General features: G+C 41.6%; 1 protein-coding gene across 1 annotated transcript in view; it reads left to right on the forward strand.

Annotated features, from left to right (window-relative positions):
- TRPC7 (transient receptor potential cation channel subfamily C member 7) overlaps positions 1–14,035 on the forward strand; it is a 116,834-nt gene extending 102,799 nt beyond the window's left edge. Inside the window, exons 9-13 of the mRNA XM_030572436.1 lie at positions 3,040–3,261; positions 6,042–6,122; positions 8,309–8,362; positions 11,457–11,532; positions 12,632–14,035. Coding sequence (XP_030428296.1) covers positions 3,040–3,261; positions 6,042–6,122; positions 8,309–8,362; positions 11,457–11,532; positions 12,632–12,774 — 576 coding nt within the window. The 3' untranslated portion in view covers positions 12,775–14,035. The remainder of the gene's footprint in view (positions 1–3,039; positions 3,262–6,041; positions 6,123–8,308; positions 8,363–11,456; positions 11,533–12,631) is intronic.
- The last annotated feature ends 584 nt before the right edge of the window (positions 14,036–14,619 follow it).

Here is a 14,619-nt window from a genome sequence, read left to right on the forward strand (position 1 = left end):
TTTCTGAGGCAGACCCAGCCCTTGCACTGTGTCAGGGTCAGCTGTAGCCTTACTGCCAAGTCTCTATACCGCGGGAGGTGGGGGGGCTGCAGGGTGATCTCCCACCTCAATGCAGCCAGTAGCCCGTGCTCCCCACTGCCATGCTGGAGCCACATTTATTTATTGACAAATAAAATCTGCAGAATTTTAAAATACTGTGCTGAGAATTTTAATTTTTTTGGCGCAGAATGCCCTCAGGAGTAAGTCGATAGGGGCTAAATGGGGCAAAGGGAGCACTGCTCCACTGAAGTCAATGAGGTTGCATCTTCATAAGTGAAGGCAGAATTTAGTCCCAGGCCTCCATTTTGTAATATGTCCATTTCTGAAAGGCTGCCAAACACAGTGGCATCATCAGAGATGTGTCCTGATGAGCGAGTTGCATTATACATTTTACCATAGTACGGATGTGAGTACAGATTACTGGCAAACCTATTTTCTCATTGATGCTGCTGGCTTCTATATATACCACAATAAAAACAGCTGTAAAGCAGCTGCAGATCATCTTTTTTCACGCAGTAAACAATCTTGAAATAAGGGTCAGACCATACAAGTACTGAGTAAAATCAAGAATGCCACTCGGATCAATAAAGATTGCACTGACCGTACATTTATCTTCAGAAATGTTCTTGGTGTCTTGGCTCACCTTGACAATCTAATAATGGTGAATCATCTTAACTGAGACGTGAACTTGCTTATGTGACATGTGCTGACTGATGGAGAACCAAGATGTAATGATGATGAATACAAATAGGACAAACAAGGAAATCAGCTGGTATTTTCTTCTAGTTTTCAATTACCAGAAGAGATAAGTGGCCCAAGCTGCTGTTCAGAATATTTTAGTGAATCAGATGATAACCGTTACCTAGTAGTTAAATATTGCTGTGATTAACTTGACACACAGTTTATTTTGAATGGAAATTACATACTCACTTCCTTGTGCTATGCATTGAAAATATATCCTTAGATTACTCTATTTATCAGCGAGGCCCATATATCAGACCATTTTTGTATGTATTTCTTTGCCATCTGAAGAAACAGGGCCATGCTCAGCACAACAAATAAAAGGACTGGGGATTTTTCACATCTCAAACTCTCTCTGCCTGTAGTGTCTCTGCCCTCCCTGCAGGGATAGGGTGACTCTGCCCTGTGTGCAGCTAGGGGACTGCTTCCAGTCCCTCCTCTGCCTATGCAGATGGGAGCATTACCCATGACCTCACTCCTACTTCCGTGGTCTCAGCCTGCCACGTAGCGTGGCTGGCAGGTGTCAAACCGGAGTAGCACTGTCACCTTGTGCAACAGGTTGCTACACAACACACTCAAATTTGCCCCAGCTGCCCCTCCATCATTTGGGGGGGCCTGGAGCAAACCACTCTTCCCTCCCCGACCTTGGGCAGCCCTGATTTGGGCTCCTTTATACTACAATATCATCACATTTGTCAAAGCCACTCTTAAAATCTACAAAGAGTAGCTGTTTACTTAGCACAGCCCCTATGGGCTTGCCCAAGGCAAGCTCCTTTTCAGGTCACTTGCTACAGAATTTGGGGGTGCCATCTGAACCTCAAGTACAGTGAGGTGCTAGAGGTCGAAAGCAAATCTAGTCACCTGATGCAACTGGTCCAAGAGGTCCAGCCACCACTAACTTGCCCCTGGCCTCGTCCCTGTGTCAGTGTGTGACAATGATACCATTGAGGGAAGAAGTAATGGCCTTTAAAAGCTGTTGCACTTTGTTGGTCATCTGTGCTCCCTGTCACAGTCCCATTTCGCTCTGCTCTTCACCTGCTTTTTTCCCCACGAGGTTTTATTCTCTCTCTCTCTCTCTCTCTCTCTCTCTCTCTCTCTCTCTCTCTCTCTCTCTCTCTCTCTCTCTGCCTATGTTTTTTTGCAGTCCCTTCTTAGGGGGCGTGTGAACTCATTAACTCTGGAGTTCAAGTTCAAACGCAGGATGTCTGACAGGGGAGAAGGAAGGAAGGACAGGTGGTCCCATTCCTAATTGGCACCTTTAGTCACTTATCCATTATCCAAGCTAGAAGGAATGTGACATTCCATTCAGCCGGCTGCAAGACTGACATTCTCTCTGCTGGTATCTGACCAGCTGCTCTACTTAAATCTTGCTCACTGCAAGGTTGCTCGAGAGAGGTCTAGGAATTCGTGATGTTTGGAAACTGCACCTGGCTTAACAGACAAAGCATAGGAAGCATGTTGGAAAGGATAATTATTTAATCTTTATCCCTCCTGCGCCTCCACCAGACAGATAGGGACAGGCCCATCTGGGCACTGGGCTCACCTGTCTCCTTCCTCCACACGAGGAACACCAGCTTCTGAAAGGAGCTGGAAGAGGACTGATTATTGATGTTCCCACCCCAGCTACTCCTTCCCCACAGCAAAAGCTGGAGGGACAGGGGATATGTCAGTGCCTTCCAGCCTCTTCCACAGCACTAACAGGTATCTTCCTGGGGCACTGGACCTACCCTACCTTCTCCCAGGTATGTTGCTCAGCAGCAGCCCAGAGGAGATTCTGCAGCTTCTTGACATCAGCATTCACTCAGCTCTGAAATTGGACTCAGGATTTTTTTTTTCTGTATCGCCACTGCTTGCTGGACTCCTTTTCCTACCACTACAGTCCTTACCTGCCCCACCTGAATCCCCACGTTGAAATGAAAGGTAGTACACCCAAAAAATATGTAATTAAAGAGGGCGGTCATACATTCAGAACATGGTTTTGTGTATTGTCTGTGTGCCAACTGAAAGCAGTTGGAAAAAGTAGTGCACACAAGTAAATACCCAGATTTCAATATAAAGAGGTTAAATGGATTTGGGAGCCATAAATCTGCAAGACTTTTGTATCAGAAACACTCCTGTTGAGTGGCCTTCAGTGACAAGGTTCATACCCTTTCCAGCTAAGTCACCTTTGTGCATCTGTCTAAGCACCAATGCAATAATACATCTCAATTCCTTTCAAAACACTAATTCTGTAATTCATTTTTCCCTTCCCCACTGCAGGAGGATGCAGATGTGGAGTGGAAATTTGCTCGTGCCAAACTCTGGTTATCATACTTTGATGAAGGAAGGACTCTGCCTGCTCCTTTTAATCTAGTGCCAAGCCCTAAATCATTTTATTATCTCATAATGAGAATAAAAATGTGCCTCATAAAACTCTGCAAATCTAAGGCCAAAAACTGTGAAAATGATCTCGAGATGGGTATGCTGAATTCCAAGCTACGGGTATGTCATGTGCTTCTTTTCTTTTAACATCCTTAATGTAAATAGATCATCGTGTCCTTCATGGGCATCAAAGGAAGGAATTTTACTTAATTCACAGATGAGCAAAAGGAGCTGCTTAGCATTGTACTCTATTTGTTATTGGTATTACAGTATTACCTGGTGTACAATATTACTCTAACTCATTTATTATTTGTATTACAGTAGCACTGGAGACCCTAACCAAGGCAGTGGCCTCTTTGAGTTAGACACTGTGTAGACATCTAGTGAAGGACAGACCCACCCCAAACACCTTATGGTCTAAATAAACTGGGAAGGGGAACGGGTGAAGTGACTTCCCCTAGGAAGTCACAAAGCAAGCTAATGGCAGAACTGGGGGCAGAAGAATGAAGGTCTTCTGACTCCAACTCCAGGTTCCTAGCCACAGGACCATGCTGCCTCTTGAAACCATTCTTTATATATTGCCTAAATTCACTTTATTGTCATTATGTAAAAATCAACATTTAATATCACATCTGATTTTATCATTGGAAGCAGGGTCCCAACCAGAGAATATTAACTTTTCCCAGCAACTTGAAGCTACAATGAACAACCTCCCCCCTTTCAGCTGCCTAATGACAATCATGCACGGTAATAGATAGGCCCTGCCTCATCTGCCACCTGTTCATTCTTTTGAAAGAGATGTGTGCTTTGGGACAGCACAACTCCGCTGACTTTGGAATGGGCACATTTGTGAGAGGCAAGTTAGTTTTCCCTTAGTACCAATTAGCTTCTTTATGACAAAATATGAGACACACAGAGAAGCGTTCCTAAAAAGCTGAATTGCTCCTGAAGAAATGTCAGTATAATCGGGGAGAGCCTAATCCTGTGGAAATATATTATTTGCAGAAATGTCATTGAGACAAAACTGTTCTTAGCAAGCAGATTTTAAAAAAAGCCAAAAAAACCCAGGCAAATCTATTCTCTTCCTTTGCAGCACTTCTATTTGTTCAGAGTTTTTGAGTAAAACTCCTAAAGCATTTCACCCAAGATTCAGCTGCAGCTGATTTGCCGTGATCATCAAACTCAACAAAAATTAAAACATGTGACGAGACGGTGTTGTTTAAACTGCACTGACCCTCATTTAACTTCCTCGGCTCAAGCTGGGTTTAAAACAAAATACAACTTTGGGAACTGAGACCTAAAAAAAAATGTGTTGGATTTTTGTCTTTGGCTATAGTTGCTGTGCGTGACAGAGGCTGCAGTGCTGCTCTGAGGCAGCATCACCATGAGCTTTGGGGGCTTGTTAATATTCAGGGGGCATGTTCTAAGATACTTCAGTGCATGCTTTTAAATTTTCCTTTCAGTGTCACTGCACAATTTTAGGCCCTGTGAACTGAAAACTGTCAGCTGCTTCTGCCTTTCACAGGACATAAGCTGAGGAGAAGGGAGGCTCTGTAAGGCACAGCCATAGAGCAGAAGAGAGACAATGAATCTGCCCTGATGGGACCAGAGAAATTCATTGTGTTGGCAAAATAGCAGAGGCAAATAAGAGGGAAGAAGCATAGAAATGAGCTGGGATTGAAGGAGCTGAAGATTGAGATCAAAGGAATATGCAGAAAGCGGGAGAACGGGAAGAGCTATCAAAGATGAGGCTGACGATGGGTCAGAGAAAAGCTCAGCCAAGAAAGGAGCCTTAGGCCACGTCCAGATTAGGGCATTAAAATCGATTTTAGATACGCAACTTCAGCTACGTGAATAACGTAGCTGAAGTCGAATTTCTAAAATCGAGGTACTCACCCGTCCAGATGGCACGGCATCGATGCCCACGGCTCTCCGTGTGGATTCCGGAACTCTGTTCGGGTTGATGGAGTTCCGGAATCGATGTAAGCGCGCTCGGGGATCGATACATCGCGTCCAGACTAGACGCGATATATCGATCCCCGAGCAATCGATTTTAACCCGCCGATGCCGCGGGTTAGTCTGGACGTGCGCATAGTGTAGATAAGAGGAAGAGCTGAAGCAAGCCTAGTATAGATCAGGACATGGAAGAATGTGGGAGAGGAATGCAGAGGAAGGCTTTACAGAGCTTGCCATTGTAATCTACAATGTGTCCCTGTGGCTGATTGGAGTTAATTGATACTATCCATTGAGTCTGACGAGTAATTTTCTCTTCTCTTTATTCAAAAAGCTATTTTCAAAAGTCAGCTGCAATCACCAAGAAAATTAGAAGTAATTAAGAAAGCTCTGCTTCTCGTCTCTTAACACCTGCCTGTATCAAGGTGATGTGAGAGGGATTCAGTTAAAACACCTTTTGTTTAGACAATATGAGATTGAATTTCTCATCCAATAATTCTTACATTCGTTTTGGCAATGAAATGAGCGGGTTGTCTCACTCTGCACCCTCCTATAGACTAGCAGAGGCAATGTAGCCTAGAAGATAGAGTCCTGGTATCAGGAGACCTGCATTCAATTTCTGTCTCTCTCCCGGGCTGCTGACTGGCAAGTCATTTCACCTTTCTGTGCCTCTGTTTTCCTGTCTGTAAAATGGGGATGACCTACTTGTCTCCTCTGTGAAGCACTTTGAGATCTTCTGATGAAAAGTGCCATGAACGAGCTAGATATTAATTATATTATTAATTGGGGAACGGAAGTGCTGTTTTTCTTCTGCAGTATCTCCAACCTGCTCACAGAATGCAACATTTTCTAATGTTTGCATAAGTCAGTTTAGTCTGAGGTGGAGAGGTTGTTTGGGGAAAGAAGCTGTTACAGATTTAATGTTTCATTATGTTTTATAATTTCAGAAAGTTCGTTTTCAGTCAAGAGCTCGAAATTCAGAAAATTTTACTGTGAAGAAGGCTTATAACAAGCCCACGAGATATCAGGTAATGACAGTAGAACATCAAGACCAAGGGAAAAGATCTATAAGGAAACAAGGCTTACTTGCAAGGATCAGATTTGTCAATATACAGTGAACTTCTCCATCCTGTGATGTGTCAAGCAATGACCTATGCCAAATCAAAGGACACAGTGGTTTATGGGACTGAGCCCAAACCTTTTAGTTTCTCAGTTGCTTAAGGCAGAATGGCAGCTACAGAAATACATTTGACATTAACGTGATTGTCATGGTAATTAATTACCAGTCACTGGTATTGAACTTAATACAAGAAAAGTTCACCCGACCTTCATCCTAGACTCATTGACAGTGTTTTATTTTGTCGTGACACAATGTTGTCTCTCTAGCCTTTATTTTAACTCCCTCATGTACTTTCTTTGGAAATATTTTGTCCTGTTTAGCTGGATCTGCAATGTGATATGTTACAAAAATAATTATGAGAGCCGTGATGACAGCTTACTCTTCCCACGCAGTGAAATTACCATTGTTGTAAAGTCCTGAGTAAAAATGGGTGAAATATTTTTTAAAAATTGTTTATTTGCCAAAAAATGCAGTTTTGGGTCGACCAAAACTGTTAGTGAATTTAGGGTGAATATGGCCACTAGAAATTTGGAAAAAAGCTTTCAGAAAAGTTGAAATGTTTCAACTTGACATTTATTAAATGAAACATATTGACTTTTCATTTCAAAATTGCAATTAGTTTTGAAATTTACCTAGATTTCACAAAAAAATAAAAAAAGGGTTTTAAAAACCACTCGAAATGAAACTAAACCTTTCCTTTTGGGTCAAATGAAATGTTTTATTCACCCTGAAACAATTTCTTAGTCAGTTTTTCTTTTGGTGAAAAAACTGAAAAATTGTCATTTTGGATTGACTCACAACAATTTTATTTCTTTTTTTAGAATTTTTCGGTTTAGACACCAAACCAAAAAATCAATTATTCACCAAGGTCCCGTCCTGAGAATTTATGCTTCTGGTAGACTTATTTTATGTGGAAACAGTGGGTTATATATGTAGTAGCAAAATCTCCAACTAAGCAGGTACATGGTTAACATCTACACACATCAAGTATTTGTAAATTGTTAACAGGGTTAAGGAAAGGAATTGGTTAGTGGGATAAAAAGGTATGAATATGTGTAATAAATACTAGATCTTGGGTAACATTTTCAAAAGTTTTCAAAGGTATTCAGGGCCTAAAGATGTAGATAGATGCCTAATATGATGTTCAAAAGCAACTAGGTGCCTAACTCCTCTGGAGTTGAACATCCCATTAGGTATCTATCTACATCTTTAGGCACCTAAAAACCTTTTAAAATATGGCCCTCTGTGACAGAGCCAGAAATTGACCCCAGATCTCCTGAGTCTCATTCCACTGTCTTAACCACAAGACCATTTTTCACTCTCTTTTGCCCCAGCAAGATAAAGTCTATAGAAGGTACTTGAAAAACTGAAGGAACAAAGAGTATTTGAAGGTAGGGCCAATAAATACATAAAGAAGATTGATTTCTGCCTAGAAGGCAATAACTTACAAATGAAGGTCTGCTCCTGGAACCCTTTCTTTAGATGAGTATTACACCATTGAAATCAATCAAACTATTTGGATGAGCAAATCTGGAGGGTTGAAACTTATGATGACTTTCTTGACCAATAACTATGTGGTTGAGAAGCCATTTCACTTACAGTAACAAAGAACCCAGAAGGGGTAGTAGATGGCAATAGAGATGCAAAGCCACAATATAATATTAAGGCAAAAATACACAGTAGCATTGCTGGAGATATTGCAAGGGATGTCTCCAAAGGCTGCAAAGTGATATCCATCTCTCAGATTCTTGATAAAGAATTGTCACATTTGCATTACTTCTGTTCAGTATCCTTACAACGGTATATTCTCTGGTATAGTTGGCACCATGAAGATATTGACCTTTGCCACCTGTAGCTACATGGCATCTAGAGTACTACTCCTTGTAAATATAGACTGTACTGAAAATACTGTGGCTGGCTCAGGTAAATACTCTGTGATGGTAAACGTCAAGAAGATAATAGCATTTGTTATATGTTGATTCCTTGTTTTCCTGCAAGTTCCCTATTTTTGTCTCCTATTTTGAAAATTGTTTCTATTAGGATCTAGTATTTCCCTACTTTCCCCAGAATGTTCCTCAATTTATGTTTTCTCAGGTGGCAACACGTCTTTCATCTGGATTGAACTACCTTGGCCATCTCCAGCATACAGTATGTTCACTGTGTCTCTCATATATTCCCTTAACTGACCCACCTGGTTAGAGAGAGATCTCGTCTATAAAAAGACACAGTCCTAAACGTTCCACATTCCATCACTAGATAACACATATACAAGTAACTGGATCCTTTTTTGTCATTCACCTGCCTTTATATTGCTACAGTTCACGTCCAGTTATTTAATGATCAGGAGGAAAGGGTGGGATGGTTTTGGTTTGGTTTAGGGGGTTTTGTGCCTCAAAACCTTTGGGGAGATTGCCAGTGCCATTTAAAGCAACAGGATTTCTTCTTGTTCAGTGGGCAGATGGGCCTGAACGTAAGTTTTATGGGTAGGATGCTCCTGTGATTAGCGCACTAGCTAGGGTCTTGGGAGACTTGGGTCAAGTTCCCTGCTCTGTTACAGACTGCTTCTGTGAGGTTAGGCAAATTGGTTACTCCCTGTGTCTCAGTTACCCATTCATAAAATGGGGATGATAGAACTTCTCTGCCTATCAGGGATGATGTGAGGATCAGTATATTTTAAAAATTGCGAGGTGCTCAGATACTAAGATGGGGGGGGGGCATTTGAGTGCCTTAGGTAGATAGTGTTAAGTTGCTGTTGTTCCCCACCATTTTTTATTCAAAAATGACAAACCTGCTCCACAAAATGAGTGTTGTTCAGTCCCAGTGAGAGTAGCCATTCACACCATTACACAGAAGCCAGGTAACATGCCTCAGTCATTCATAGTATTGTAAGTAGAGAGAAGACCCTGAGACCTTTCTTAGCCCTATCCTAGATTTTCTGTGGGAGGAGGAGGAGCAAGATCTAGAAGACAAGTCTAGTTCCTGCCTTTAAGTGTATGGAGGCTCCCCAGGCATCCAAACGAGTGTGGTTCTACTGCACCAAAGGAGAGGGCTGTGTATGCATGCATGCTGAGAAGGGCAGACAGAAAATTCAGCTTGGGAGAGGCTCCTTGTATGGCAGCAGGCAGGTGCAAGAGGGGATGGGACATGAGCAGTCCAAGGGAGTTTGGGATACTTGGGCTAAGGTATCTGCCATTGTCTGGATTCTCATTTCTTGTCTCTATGAAGAAGGGCAACAGAAGGTGAACTGTATCCTGAGGTGTCAGAGTCCTTTTCCCTGGTCCCTGTGAATCTGCCTGGTGACCAGCCCAGTGACTGTGTCAGGCACTGGGCACAGGCTGTGCTCTTCAGTGACTAATGGTCAACATCATTGTCCAGGCACAGTAACCCCCCTTAAAGTCTTTTCAGCTGTGTGGCTGTTTATAAGATTATAAATCTAAGGGTCAAACAAAGTGAACTCAGTAAATAAGAGATGTCATTGCCTCCTGTGATGAATCAATGAAGTGACTCCCAGGAGCAGGGACTGTGGTCATTTAAGATGAAGGTAGACGCGGATGGTATTTTCCCTTTCTAGTGTCTGCATGCTCGAAAAAGGGATGTCAGTGCAGCTCTTCTTGAAGGCAGATGGAGAGTATCCCTCAGTTAGACAGGAAAAGATCCAAAAATCCTGGTTGGAGTTACATCATCATCAGAGCCAAATCCCCAAGGAACGTAGCTTCCTTGCAGATTGAGCACCACCTGCATTGATCGTTGAGTTGAAATTCCCCCCAAAAAAGAAAACATTTTGGGCTCAGTCATGCCATTTGGATGCTGCCTCATGGTGGGGAACTTCAGCCTCCTGGTGGAGTAGAAGGGGGAACCCCGCAAGGGGGCCTGATAAGCTTCCATTATCCACTTTGCATGAGGAAATTCCTCCCAAGCAAGAATGCATACACTTTCATATTTGTTTTACATGCTCTAATGTAGATTAATCATGCACCTGGGCACTCAAATAAGCTATTTAGGTGTCTAAACATAGATTTAGATGCCTAACTTTGGACTCTTAAAAGGTGGTCCCCTGGGGTCAATCTACACTGCAATAAAATACCTGTGGCACGGCCACGCCCCCAGGTAAACTGGCTTGGGCTGCTGAGCTAAAAATTGCACAGTATGCAATGGGCTTGGGCTGGAGCCTCAGCTCTGAGACCCTCCCCTCTTGTGGGGGTCTCATGTCCTGAGTTCCAGCCTAACCCTGAATGACTACACTGCAATTTTTAGCCCCGCAAGCCCACATCAATTGACCTGGGCTCTGACACTTGATGCCGTGGGGTTTTTGTTGCAGTGTGGACATGCCCTGGGAGATCAGTCCCTTTACTCCTTTTGTCATGTTTGCTGCCCATCTTCAGATCTCCAATCTATCCACTCCCGCCCCCCTCATACTGAAGAAGACTCCACAGGACTCCAGTTGTAGCCTAGTGTAAAGCATAAACTGCCTTAGGACTTCTTTTATATCTCTGTGTATAAACAAAGCTTCAGCACTTTTGCAACAGCATCACATTGCAAGTTCATATCTGATTTGTTGTCTGCTCTCATTCCTATATGTGTCCATTCTTCTTTCTATCCAATAATCTTCCATTTCATACAGCTACACAGAATTCTTTTTTGCTGTGTATATTAAATATGTGCCATTTTTCTAAGGTAATTCTTATTCATTTTAATTCTTTTTTTGCATTCTGACTCTTCTCTCTGTCCTTCAGTGTGTTACCTGTTTCCTAGTTCTTCTAGTCCCTGATCCAACACCCACAGGAGTCAGTGGGAGTCTTTCCATTGACATCAATAAATTTGGGATCAGGCACTTAGTTCAAAGTCATGAGTGAGTTTGATAGTGTCATTAATAAGCAACTTATTTTTTCATCCAGATTTTTTCTTATGAATACTTTAAACAGCAACCTACATCCCCCAAACCTAAGCTTAATCCCACCTCTTAGTTTGATCTTTAACCATTTGTAGTTATTTTGCATTTATGGGCTATCCTTTATCTGCCTTTCTTGCGGGATGCGTCTTAAATATTTGTTGTTCGACTATTAAAACACAAAGTGCGTAAATATAAAGGTAAGATCTTGGCACCACTAAAGTCAATAGGAAAACTCTGATTGAAATCATGGCTCCACTGAATCATCACTCTGTAGCTCACACTGTTCATAATAGATCTAGAATTGCAGACAACCAATATCATACCATTTAACCATTTTTATTCACTGTTTAGAAAATAATGAAGCGTCTTATTAAGCGATATGTCCTGAAGGCTCAGGTTGATCGAGAGAATGATGAAGTCAATGAAGGCAAGTGGCTTTTACAATTAATGCTGTTACAATCACTAAAGCTGAATTCAGGCATCTCCATTCAGTTCCAAACTGATATGTCAAATCATAAATCAGATGGGTGAGACTGTGTGGGACAGCTTCTGGAGAGGCAGTATGCCTCGTGGGCATAGACTACTTCAAACCATCTTCGTGGCCCTGCAGTTTTGGCCCTTTCTGTGGACTGAAATGATCTCCACTATAATTTAGATTGTCTAGGGAGCTTCTCTAAGTTACAGCAGACCTACCCTTGGAGTTGTCCAGACTCATCATAGTGGCATGGTGTATGGACCCACCTCCACTTTCCTCTCAGCCCTTGGCTAACCCCCTACACTGGGGCTAGTGAAGGGACCAGTGTAAGGCTGCTTCCAACAGTCCTACCCAGTGCCTGCACTAGACAAATTCTCCCTTAGTTGGTTAAGAGGCTTTCCTGGATCCTGTACATCATCATGATGACATACGGGGGTCAGAGCAGAGGAAAGAATCCCACCCAATATCTCTGCTAAGCTTTCTATACCTTCCATCACAAACAAATCTTTTATTTGCCTAGGGCACCTACAGCACCATTCCACCATATAGCCAAGGCCACTCTTTTTTCTAACAGACCCATACTTCTTAATGGCACATTACACTGTACATTCATATGGGCATTAGAAAGCCCCTTTTAAAAATGTTGTCCTGACCTATGTCCTCTGCAGCTGGAAGGGACGGAATCCGTGTAGTTCCCCACTCAGTATGTATGGAAAAGGGAATGCTGGCGAGGGAATGGTATCTCTGAAGCGTCATTATTCTGAATCCTAAAAAGCCGCTGTGTAGCTTGGGAATCTGTATGTGGTGGAGGAGTGGGCTTGGAAAGAACAAGAACTCTCCACACATTACTACTGTTAGCAGTATTAATGGAGTTTGTTTCATTAAGTCCGTGGGGGGAATTTTGTGTAACTGCTACTCTATGGAGGTTCCCACGCATTTAGTGCCAAGCCTATAGTTTGCATTTCCAAATAACTCATTCTCCGGAATTAAAACACGTCAATGACTTGTTTAATTCAGTCCCATTTACAAGAACTTTTTTTTTTCATCGTAGGAGAACTTAAAGAGATTAAACAAGATATTTCCAGTCTCCGCTACGAGCTTCTAGAAGAAAAGTCAGAAGCTACTGGAGAGTTAGCAAGACTAATACAGCAGCTGAGTGACAAGTTTGGGAAGAACTTAAATAAGGACATTTGATGGCGAACAAAGAGAAAGCGAACTAGTTTTCTAAACATTATCTGATATTTCAACCAGCATTTTAAGGGAGCAAAAACAGTGCAAGAGATGGGTACTGAGCCCTCAACTTTTGCCACCTAACAAATATCGGTAAGGGCCTTGTGCATTAGAATATGTTTTGGGGTGAAGCCAACAATCAGTTAATATATTTACGATATAAAAGTGACATTTTGGTATAAAACAAGCCCATTGACATCAGAAATAAATGCACCATCTCCAAAAGATAATCATGCTTATATTAGACACCCAAAGCACCTTTTAAAAAAGGCAAACAGCCAAATCCTCAGCTGGCATGAATCAGCATAGTTCCATTGAAGTCAATGGAGTCAAACTGATTTATATCAACTGGAGATCTGACCCATTACATCTAGGATTTAGATCTGTGTGAACCCTGCAAAAAAATATTCCACGAATATTCATTAAAACTTTTAAACAAATTCACCTTCACTTAGAGGTGTGCACGCCTTTGTGCTTGCTTTCCATGGACACCCATGAAATTGAGTTAGAATAGCACCGAGGTTAATGGAAAGCAAGTGTGAAAATATTGTAAAATATTGTGAATTGCTTTCCTATGAGGATTTATACTAGAAACATCATTTGAGGCCAATCACAATGAGGCAACTCAGCACAGATTTTGAATGTCAAATGGCAAGCCATAGAATCAATGAAATTCACAAAGAATGTTGCTGAATGGTTTCACACTATGAATACATTTAGGGGAGAAAAAAACCCATCTCAAGCTGGCTGAGGACATTCTGTCAAGAAAAAAGGAGAATTTGTCAAAAAAGGATTTGCTAGGAGTTATTTGCTCAGCCATAGAAAGAAAACCAGGGAGAAGTTTTAAAAATTAAACCAATTTACAAGCTGCAGTGGTACAAAGTCCTCCGGTTGTGCACTTACAAGGGAAAAGTTCAGAACATGATGCAGCTGAAAACTCAGCTGCTTGTTTATTTGGTGTTTTAAGCTGCTCCAAGCACACCTTATTACTTTGGAAACACTAAACTGTACTGTTTGTTTACAAGGTGCACCTAAGAGAAGACCATTACATTTAGATATCAGCTAAGAAAAATAAGCAGAATAGAAGGTGACCTGTGATCAGTTCTTAAGTGCCAGATGAGAACACAGAAAGCCTAGTAGAGTAATAGTTATATTTGTTAAAAAAAAAAAAAAAGAAAAACAAAAAGAAAAAAGTGTACTGTAGGTAGACCTGTTTAAAGAAAAAAAATTAAATGATGTATTTTTACCTTTAATAAGATTATCTTGTATACTGTAATATTTTTACCTAAAAATGAGGGGGGGAATAAAATTACCTCACAATATTTGTTGTACCTTGAGTGACATATTTGTCTGATGTTTTAAATACCTCCCACAAAGACGTTTCAATGGCTTTTGACAATGTGTGAGCAGGACCAAAGTTATATACACTAACAGCCTACTGCTGCTGAGAGTCGAAAAGTATCATAGTATAATTATAGAACTAGCATTTCTGGAACTCTTCGTAGTCTGCACTCTGAATAACTCTGTAAGGGTGATACTTAGACTGAAATCAATGTACTGAGATTCATACATGAATGTGTGGACACCTACTGAGATGGTCAAACATAGATAACTTCAATCACGTCTATTTGTGCTCCTGAATTTCTAGTTGGAAATAAAATGGGTAACATTATTTGGACGAAGTTTAGAGAAGAATTGGCTGAAAAGACAACTAATGCTATCTTCCCTGGACGTGACCTGTCACCTGACATGGTACAGTGTGCCAGTACACATTAGCATTTTCCACTGCTGTTATTCACAATGAGGAGA

This window comes from Gopherus evgoodei, chromosome 8, assembly GCF_007399415.2.
Source record: "Gopherus evgoodei ecotype Sinaloan lineage chromosome 8, rGopEvg1_v1.p, whole genome shotgun sequence".
Taxonomy (NCBI): domain Eukaryota; kingdom Metazoa; phylum Chordata; order Testudines; family Testudinidae; genus Gopherus; species Gopherus evgoodei.